This window comes from Sminthopsis crassicaudata, chromosome 3, assembly GCF_048593235.1.
Source record: "Sminthopsis crassicaudata isolate SCR6 chromosome 3, ASM4859323v1, whole genome shotgun sequence".
In the NCBI taxonomy this organism is placed as follows: Eukaryota; Metazoa; Chordata; class Mammalia; order Dasyuromorphia; family Dasyuridae; genus Sminthopsis; species Sminthopsis crassicaudata.
Window position 1 is genome coordinate 421,782,458 of NC_133619.1, and position 10,903 is coordinate 421,793,360.

A 10,903-nucleotide genomic window follows, 5' to 3' on the forward strand; every position below is an offset into this window, starting at 1 on the left:
CTGTAGAAGCAACCGGAAGCAGGGATACGCATGCGCCGTTTTAGCGTGTTGGGAAGAGGGGAGGATAGAAAATCCCTCTGCGTCACGTCGTCCTACTACCTCTAGCCCCTTCTGGAGGTCCTGCGCGACTGACGTCTGGCAGGTACGCTTAGGACGCCCCGGAAGGCGTGGCTGAGAGAGCGGAAGTTCTAAGACGACCTCGTGGTTTCCTACGGGTAAGTAACTTCTTATTTTCCGAGTGACTTTACTACCTTCTTTCTGTTTGTCAAATAACTGTCAAATTAACTTTCACTTCTTGTTATCAGGTCAGGCACATTCTGGAGTGACCATCGTTCCTTGCGAATTGTGTGAACTAAAGCCGCGTTTCCTCCTTGAGTGAACTTGAGGTGGGTTCCAAATCTCCGATTTTACTCAGGCCACCTTGAGAACTTATCGAGAGACCCGAGGCTCATTTTACTGGTGCCCTTGACTCCAGGTGAGGATTTGGAGGAGAGGTTTGAAGGAGACCCTATTTCTCCGATTATGTGTTGGGTCTGGGGGCCCCAGGTATCTTAATTTTTCTGTATTGATGGTACCATTTTAAGAGGCCGGATTAATCTTAAGAAAACACCTTAAAAGTTGCAAACTGCCCATCCTCTTTGAAAAGTACCTGTGGCCTTAACGTCTCAGTAGCATCTTTAAAAGGAAACAAAACCACTCATTGATTTCCTCACGATAGTGTTGCAGTCCGAGTCATTTGTTGGAGTTTTTTTTTTTGTTTGTTTGTTTGGGTGAGGCAATTGGGGTTAAGTGACTTGCTCAGGGTCACACAGTTGGCAAGTGTTAAGTGTCTGAGACTCTGGTCCTCCTGACTTCAGGGCTGGTGTTTGAAATAATACTGATCTTGGGCAGCTAGGTGGCGCAGTAGATAGAGCACCAGCCTTGAATTCAGGAGGACCTGAGTTCAAATTTGGTATCAGACACTTAACACTTCCTAGCTGTGTGACCCTGAGCAAGCCACTTAATCCCAGCCTCAGGAAAAAAAAAAAAAAAAAAAAGAAAAAGAATTCTGATCTCTAAACTGTGAACCCCAGGAGGATTCCTTTCACTTTGTTGTCACCACTGACCTTTGAATTCAGTTTAATAAACCTTAAAAAGTTTAAAAAAAAAAAAAAGTTGAGTTCACTATTATGTGTAACTCCTAGAGGGGCATTTACCATTCAGCAGCTTATTTACTGGTAGTGGGGAGGTACAATAATATGATTAAAATTGGATCCCTATAGACTAAATGACATACTGGGAATAATTGCCAGATTGTGGATGGAAACTAAGGTCCTTTGATTCTCAAATCTTATCATTTTTTTTGTCTAGTATTCCAGTTACTATCTCTGCTAACAGTTATTATTTAATACTTATATAGCTTTTGTATATTAACTAATTTGATCACCATAGTTGTGTAGCTTTACTGAGTATCCCTGTTTCATAGATGAGGAAACTGCGGCTAAGGAGTTAATTGCACAGGATCCCACAATAAGACATATAGGCAATTTATTGAAGGAAGGAGCACTAAGGAAGAGAGTTCGAGAAAGCCTTGTGCATTTGAGTCATGTGCTGTGAAGGAAGCTATGGATTTTATGAAGGATAGATGGTGTTTCACATGTGTTATATCGCCTTGCACAGAAGCATTGCTGCAGAAAATGAATTTTTAGGAAGAAAAGCAGTTTGCCACTTTGGAATATCCAGGGAATGAAGACAAAGTGAAATAGAGACTTAGAAGAAGCTAGGTCTTGTTGCATTTTAAATTCTATGCAGAAAATTTTATATTATGTCCTGTAGGCAAAGGGGGAAGACTTTTGAATTGTGTGGGTGTGTCTGAGAGAAAAAGAATGAGAATATGTTTGTAAAATATTTAAAAAGGACATCTTGAGTTACTTTATGGAAATAACAAAGTTTACTGTTCAGTGTAGTCTTTATTTTTAATGAATTTTAAGGTATGTCATGTTTAAAATATTTTTGATTTTGATAAATATTCCCATTTATCCCATACTTCCCATGATTTTATAAATACTTATATCTTTCTGCATTTATATTAGAGCAGTGAAAGGCAATTGTACTTATTGAATAATGTTTTATAGTGGTACTAAAGTTCTTTTGTTCATGTGATCTTATAGATAAGAGACAAAATAATTATATTTCCAATTAATGTATGATAGTAAATTAAACTATGTAACATTTTCTCCAGAGATTATTATCTGCACTTTTTTTTTAAGGTGGGGTTTTTGTTGTATTGAAGATAGGATCTGTCTTTTAAAATTCTAGTTTTGTTCATTCCTTACCAACTTGGATCCTTGAATACCTATCAAATTAAAATTTCAAAATGCTCAAAATATGTATTTTGATGATACCAGGGAACAGTATTAAGTAATATTTTTTGAAAATTTTATTGTTGTTATTTTTGACACTTCATTGATATCTTGCTTTTATGACGCCTTGTTTCCCACTATATCCTCTCCTATCTAGGGAGCAGTCTTATAGGACAAAAATCTTTATAAAGTAAATTAGTATTTTCTCAAGTTTGACTGAGTTGGCTCTTTGTTATACTTTTCATGGCCTGAATCTTTTGCAAAAAGTATTACAACTTTATTAGGCTTTACGAAGAAATTTTTGTTTTAGTATTTTTGGGATCATCAAACTAAAAAAAAGTTTAATATATCTTTTCTTTGAAAGAAAACACTTTATGAATAGTCTAAATATCTGTGCTATATTCTTTTTAGGTATGTCTCTCAAAAACAAACTTTTATCAATTTAACATTATTCCAAATCCAAACATTAAAGAAATTTTCAAAGTGACATAATGCTCTCCAACATCCCCCTCTCCCAACACATTATTCTTAAAAGAAACTTTGAGGTAGCATTTATAAAAAATTTTGAACAAAGAAAAGGTCAGTATGTTCAAAGGGTTTAACTTTTGTTTTTTTTCTATCCAGCATATTGAGTTTCTGATCCTTGGGTCTAGGGGTCATGAGGTCTTTGAACTTGGATTGGGGAAAATATTTTCATAACCTTCTAAATAAATACATAATTAGTTTTCTTGGAATTAATTTATATATTTAAGCAACATGAGAAGGGCTCGTTTACCTGGCTTTACTTGGCTACCAGTGGAGGTCACATACAAAAAAAAAATAACTTCTATATAACAGCAGATGAGTATATCGTCTAAATTCTCAGATCCATTCTGAACCTCTCCCAGAGTAATCAATGAGATCACTATCCTGATAGCTTCAAAATTGGAAAGGGAATTATTCATCTTCATCAGAAGGATTTTTTTTTCCTTTTTTGCATTTAGTTACCATTTATAGTCTATTTTCCCCAGGCTTTAACTTCTGTTCTTGACTTTTTGAACTTTTCTAAGGGGCAAAAGTCTGGAAAAGACATATTCAGTTCATTCATTTATTAATATTTGGGGTTGAACTAAAAATGTTTCTATATCCTGCCACTCATCTATCTCTCTTCATGTCCTTTTAGTCATCCAGATCCATCACCTTAGTACTTCTGTTCCAAGTATATATAATAAATGAAGATGTATGTATGTTCAAAGTAGTTTGTTTTTCCTCTCCCAGACTGGAGTATATCAAAAAGTTAAGAGATCATTTGTCTGGACTACTAAGTAACCTACCACCTGGTCTTCTTGCTTAGACTTCAACATGTTCTTCATATTTTATATTCATATCTAAAAATCATGTTCTTGATATATAGAACTCACTTCATTATTTCCCTTCTGAAATAGGTTAACTTAATATCTCACTTTCTTCATTTGTAAAATGAGGGAGTTGGGCTAAATGGCCCAAGATTCCTTTAGTGTTATGATTCTCTGAATGTTACTCTAATATCCGCATTCTTTGTTTTAGCTTTGAAAGATCTCTGTAATCTGACAAGTATGACTTGGTTTTATTTCATGCTCTCATCCAGTACATATTTTAAATTGTAGCCAAACTAGACTACTTGCCATTTCCTGATCCTATTAGTAACTACTTTTTTCTGTATGTATTCTTGTAGACTATCCACTGCTCAAAATGAATTATTCCACATATCTAGCTGCTGAAATGTCATAGATTCAGAGCTGAAAGGGACCTTGGAGATTGTGTTTTCTTTTATGATCCCTGGTATCTTGCACACAGAAGGTACTTAATGTGTGTTGGATTAGTTTAGATTGAATTCAATTAATTTAAATTTGATCTAGTCAAACCTCACTTTGCACATGAAGAAAATTGGATCCCTATAGACTAAATGACATACTGGGAATAATTGCCAGATGTGGGTGGTAACTAAGGTCCTTTGAACTCAAATCTATCATTTTTTGTCTAGTTACTATTCTAGTTACTATCTCTGTTAACAGTTGTAATTATTAATACTTATATAGCTTTTGTATATTAATTAATTTGATTACCAATTGATCATAATTTGTGTCTAGCTTTGCTGAATATCCCTATTTCGTAGATGAGGAAACTGAGGCTAAGGAGTTAATTGCACAGGATCCCACAATAGGGTACTGATTCAGAATTCCTATTTAGGCATTCTTGAGGCCTACACTATCTTATATTATCTAAGCTTGTCCCTTCCCTGTTCTTTAACTGATCCTTCTCAAAACTTTTTGTTTGACTTAAGCACTTAAGTTTTAATTTGTATTATAGTTATTTGCATATCTAAGCACTATTGTTATCCCTGGTACCTTCCATATGGAAAGCACTTAATGTGTGTTGGATTAGTTTGTTGAATTCAATTAATTTAAATTTGATTTCTGAAATAACTAAATCATAGAACTTTCTCTTATAATTTTGATTACATTAGGTTGAAAAATTTTTGTACAAACAAAACCAATATAGTCAAGATTAAAAGAGAAGCTAAAAGCTGGGGGAAATTTTTTGCATTCAGTGTTTGTAATTAAGACCTTATTTCTAAAATATGTAGAGTATTGACTAAAATTTATAAGAATATAAGTCATTCCCCAATTGATAATGGTCAAAGGATATAAACAAACAATTTTCATATAAAGACATTAAAGGTATTTCTAGCTTATGAAAAAATGCTCAAAATCACTATTGATTAGAGAAATACAAATTAAGATAATTATGAGGTAACATTTCATACCTCTGAGATCCACTAAATGATAGGAAAAGGTAATGATAAATGTTGAAGGGGATGTGGGAAAATTGGGACACTTAATATACTGGTGGAGGTATGAACTGATCCAATCATTTTAAATAAATGCCCAAAACAGCTATCGAACTTTGCATACCTTTTGGTCCAAGAGTGTCTCTTTTGGGGCTTTATCCCTCCGAGATCTTGAAAAAAAGGAAAAGGACTCACATGTGCAAAAATGTTTATAGTAGCCTTTTTTTATAATGGTAAGGAACTAGAAACTGAGTGGATGGATGTCCATTTGTTGGGGAATGGTTGAATAAGTTATATATAAATGTAATGGAATATTAGCGTTCTATAAGAAATTATGAGCAAGCTGACATCAGAAAAGCATGGAAAGACTTTTAATATGGACTGGTTCTAAGTAAAGTAAATTGATGCTAAGTGAGAATAACCAAGAAAACATTGTATATAGCAACAAGAAGATTATGTGATGATCAACTGTGATGGATTTGGCTCTTTTCAGCAATGGGGTGATTCAAAGTGGTTCCAATAATATTGTGAGCCATCTGCATCTAGAAAGGGAACTATGGACAATGAATGTGGATCAAAGTATATAATTTTCATCTTTTTTTTTTTTTTTTTCTCTTTTGATCTGATTTTTCTTGTGCTGCATGACTTGTAGAAATAGGTTTAGAAGAATTGTACATGTTTTTATACTATGTTGGATTGCTTGCTGTCTGGTGGGGGGGTAGTGAAAGGAAGGAGAAAAATTTGAAGGGGAATGTTGAAAACTATTTTTGTATGTATATGGAAAAAGAAAAAGCTATTATAAAAAAAGAATTTCTTCTCTTTGAAATAGTATGGTCCTACTTCAGTTTATTGAACATAAATGCATGCCTCAGAACATTATTGAAGATAAATATGGGAATAACTGTGAAACTCCAATATAGCCACTGACAAAGAAATTAATATAAGAGCTTTTCATACCCCATGATCCGATAGCAATTTTTTCAGAGATAATAATTCCGTTCATACTTTATATTCTATCAAATATCAGTATTTTCTTTGGGCAAAATATTGCTGAGAAAAATCGTAGCAGAAAAGATCCATAGATATGGAAATCAAAGACAGAATCTTGGCATAGATAAATCACTTGGCTTGCTTAGAAAGATAAGTACCTAGACTATTTCTAAGTTCCTAGACTAATTTTTTTTTTTTTTTTTTTGAGGTGGGGGAGGGTTAGTTTTAATCTGTGTTCAGTAAAACAAAAAAACTAGAATTTGTTAATAGAGAGTGTTTGGAAATGTTTCTGTTGCATAGAAGCATTTACTTTTACTGTAGCATAATATGGTGGGTCCTGCTGAGTTAGAAAGCCTTTGAGTTTGGTACTTATTTGGTAATAGAGGAATGTCTGGTAATTGAGGATTAGCTGAGCTAAATTCAGAGAGACCCTTCATCAGAGATTTAATTAACCAATGATTGTTTTAGATGCAGAAATTTATGAGATACCTAATGAAGTGTTTGGTATGCATCATTGGTGGTGGAAGTACCAGTACTATTGATGAAATTGTGAATCTATGATGTACTGAAGTAAAATGATATTCTCTCAAATATATTTAGAAAAAAGACTTTAAAAATGTGGTAATGGTATATTTCTACCAATGAAATTAGTAGGTCAGAGGATATTTTGTAAATTCTACAGATCTCTTAGATGGATTTTTGTAATGTTCTGTTGTCTCCAAATTGTGAATCTGTTCTCTGGGAGGAGATCTCTTGGGGAGCTTCTGGGGAGGCAGCCTTGGTTTTAGTTCCAGTAGCAGTAATCCCCAAAATGAAGCCAAAAGTTAAAGTCCAGATCCTTTCTGTCTCTTTCCAAAATCTTATCTCCTTCACTTGGGGCTCTCTCTGCTAGTTTTCAGAGGCCTTCCTTATCTTGTCTCTAGTTCTTTGTCTCTTTCAGCTAGCTTCTCGGCTCTAGTTCCTTCTGAATCCAAAGCCTCCAGCCAGCATGAAGGTAGACTTGGGAATGAATCACTTTGCCTCCAAGAGTGTGGGATTGTGGACTTCTGTCTGTTTGGCCCTGAGAGTTTCTTGCTTATATGATGCACACTGAGTATACACCAATCATTTCATCACTAGAAACCATTATTTGTTGTAGGATTAAATCAATGCCAAATTAGACTTAATCATTGTCTCCTCAATTCCACTCAGTACCTTATTTCAAGTTCTGGCCCATAACATCTCCTTGTAGGATCAAATCAATTGTCTCTATTCATTCCAGTGATTTAGCACTTTGTAAAAAATCCTAACAGATTTTTAATAAGATTGTACTCAATTGTTCTAGTTTTCTTTAATCTCTGCCTATTAGAGGGTAGCTCAGGGTTTTATTTTGCATCTTTTTAATTATTAATGAAATTAAATTCCCTCCCCCCCTCCAATTAATCATCAGTAATCCAACTAACCTATTGAAATCCTTACCAGTTTATAAGTCTATGGTGCAAAATTTATTTTTTATGGAAAATCAGTTATCCCATAACCATGAACTGGCAGTTAGCTCTTTGAATTTGTAACCATTCTTTATATTTTAACTTTTATTAGCATAAGTATTTAAAAATAATTTATTTTGCTTATATTTTATTGCATTGAAATTTATTTTAGTAACTTGTTTTTAATCTTTCCAATTTGTTATATAGAAAAAAGTAATTTACTCTCTACAAGAGTTAAAATATGTTCTATTCTCCTATATTTTTATAGTTTTTTAACATGACTTATCATCCTTATATAGCTCATTGATGTATATGACATGAGATAGTTTAGCAAAGCAGTTATTAATCAGTTTTCCCTAATGCATGCGAAATGAATCCTTTCCCCAGTTTTTATTTTATAAAATTTCTATAACTTTATTAAGTTATTATTAATATTAATATTTCATATACTTATGCTATCTTATTTCATTGATATATTTTTGTTTTGTTTTATTTTTCATTTACAATCAACCTGGTAATTTTGATGATAAATCCACCTAATTTATTTTAAAGTCTGAAAATGGCAATGCCATAGTCATTTGTTTTTTACTGCAGTGCATTCCTTGATATTCTTTTCTGCTTGTTTTCCTCATGTATGTTTTACAATGTCTTTTATCTAGTTGTGTTAGAAATCTTTTAATGCTTTGATTGGAATTATTTTTAATGTATAAATGAATTTGGAAGTTGTTGTTTTTTACTACAATAATCCAGTATAGGTTTATTTTGGTTGCATTTTATAACCCTGTTTTGTTTTATATTCTATCCTGTGGTTTTTCCTGATTTCATTTTATCTCAATTTTTTTATTGAGATGGTTGGATTTTTTTTTTTAGATACACTAGATAAAGAGATTGATAGAAATCAGTTAACAAGCATTGAGTCCACTGTTTGTCATATGCCAGTTCTCAGTGGAAGGAGACATATCCATTAATAGAAATGCTTCATCTTGATATTTTTGAATAACCTGTGTTATCTAGGGATAATTTGTTCTTGGTTTGAAAGAATGTACCTGGGAATTCCATCTTGGGGGGTGGGGGGTGTGTACACATTTTGGGCGAGGGGCAATTTTTTGATGATTTGTCTTGTTTCTTCCTTTGAGGTTAGTCTAATCGTTGTTGTGTTGTGGCCTTTTCCTAGATTCCGCACAGCCATGGCTCGTGGTCCCAAGAAACACTTGAAGCGTGTGGCAGCCCCAAAGCATTGGATGCTTGATAAATTAACTGGCGTTTTTGCTCCTAGACCTTCCACAGGCCCCCACAAGCTGCGGGAGTGCCTCCCTCTTATCATCTTTCTTAGAAATAGACTCAAGTATGCCCTGACAGGAGATGAGGTAAAGAAGATCTGCATGCAGCGGTTCATCAAAATTGATGGTAAAGTCCGTACTGATATTACCTATCCTGCTGGCTTTATGGATGTCATCAGCATCGATAAGACAGGAGAACATTTCCGTCTGGTATATGACACCAAGGGCCGTTTTGCTGTTCATCGCATCACAGCTGAAGAGGCAAAATATAAATTGTGCAAAGTGAGAAAAATCTTTGTGGCTACAAAAGGCATCCCTCATCTGGTGACCCATGATGCCCGTACAATCCGTTATCCAGATCCTTTAATCAAAGTGAATGACACAGTCCAGATTGATTTAGACACTGGCAAGATAACTGATTTCATCAAGTTTGATACTGGCAACTTGTGTATGGTGACTGGTGGTGCTAACTTGGGTCGAATTGGTGTGATTACCAACAGGGAGAAGCATCCAGGTTCTTTTGATGTTGTCCATGTGAAGGATGCCAATGGCAATAGCTTTGCCACTAGGCTTTCAAATATTTTTGTTATTGGCAAAGGTAATAAGCCTTGGATTTCTCTGCCTCGTGGAAAAGGTATCCGTCTCACCATTGCTGAAGAAAGAGATAAGAGATTGGCAGCCAAACAGAGTAGTGGATAAATGAAGATGAAGACTTAGGGGTATATGTGATCAGATCAAGTTGTTAAATACAGAAAAAAATGTCCTTTTTTTTGTCAGATGGCATTCCATTCAAAATCAAGAACAAATTATCTCTAGATGACACAAGTTATTCAGGAATATCAAATTGAAACATTACTATTAATGGACATCTCTCTCTTTCACTTGTGACCAGTGTGTGGTCACTTAGTAATAAGTGCTTGTTAACTGGTTTTATTTAGTAGTTTACATTTTCTTGGACAACTGTTGATTCTAGTTTAGTAAAACAGTATATATTATTTCTGCCATTTATAATTTAGTATTTTTATGAGTATTCTGTATACATTTGAAAAGAATACTTATTCTCTGCTTAAAGTGCTCTCTGCATATATTTACTATTAACCTCCTTTATTGGGTATATCATTCTGATGATGGAATGTTGACATCTGTTAAATTTTTGACTTTTTTGTTCATATCACTTATATTTCCTTTAGTGTGGCTCAAATAAAATGAGAATTATTGCACACAGTATTAATGTTTTCTGTCATAACTTTATCAAATCCTTCTTGTGCTTCAGAAAGCATCTACTAACCAGCCAATAAAAACATTAAATGCTTATTCTGCCAGGCACTGTGCTAGTAGTAAGTACTAGGAATACAACCACAAAAAATTAAAAAAGAAAAAAAAAGCATCTTAAGGATTTTATATACCAACAGGGGAAGATAACATACATTAAAAAGCTGAAAAAAGCCGGGTGGAGAATAGTAGTGTTAGAAAGGGGGGAAATGCCAAAAGGGAAAGTAGAGCAGAGAGAATTCCCAGTATGAGACATGCCTGCATTTATGAAATCACACATCTAAGTCAAAACATATAGTTACCAAGACTCAAGAAGTGATGGTCCTACCACTCAGTGCTGCTAAATTTTGGGAGTGAACTTCATATTTCTTTCATTTAAAGGCCTCTTGTTCCTTGGGACCTATCAAGCTGGAAATGTAAACTCTTCTACTTCAAAGTCTGAGCACAATTCAAGCAATTGTTTCAATATCTTCTTCTTAAACCAGTGAAATCTTTGGGCACTTCCCCCTTGGACAGGTATTTAATTAATCATTTCAGTTCTGGAACTCTTCTGTAGGATGCTAAAATTTAGAGGGGACCTTAGAAGTTATCTAATTCAAACTCCTCATTTTCACAGATGAGGCTATTCAGGCCCCAAAAGGCCCAAATGAGTTGCCCATAATTAATCACAGATAAACTTTAAACCTGGATCTTCTGAATTTCAACCTAGCACTCAATTTTTAGTACCACAATCATATTCAGAAA

General features: G+C 34.2%; 1 protein-coding gene across 2 annotated transcripts; it reads left to right on the plus strand.

Annotated features, from left to right (window-relative positions):
- Positions 1–5: 5 nt before the first annotated feature.
- LOC141562781 (small ribosomal subunit protein eS4, Y) lies at positions 6–10,114 on the plus strand. Of its 2 annotated transcripts, none has more exons than XM_074302915.1 (3): positions 6–215; positions 306–475; positions 8,782–10,114. In XM_074302915.1, the coding sequence occupies exon 3, from the start codon at positions 8,795–8,797 to the stop codon at positions 9,584–9,586; it is 792 nt and encodes a 263-aa protein (XP_074159016.1). In that variant the 5' UTR covers positions 6–215; positions 306–475; positions 8,782–8,794; the 3' UTR covers positions 9,587–10,114. The 2 variants fall into 2 exon arrangements, with proteins under 2 accessions (XP_074159016.1, XP_074159017.1); XM_074302916.1 differs by having other exon boundaries at positions 80–215; positions 306–386.
- Positions 10,115–10,903: the final 789 nt, after the last annotated feature.

What these genes read in the sequence shown, in the direction of transcription:
- LOC141562781 (XM_074302915.1), top strand. Translation starts at nt 8,795, where the DNA reads ATGGCTCGTGGTCCCAAGAAACACTTGAAGCGTGTGGCAGCCCCAAAG.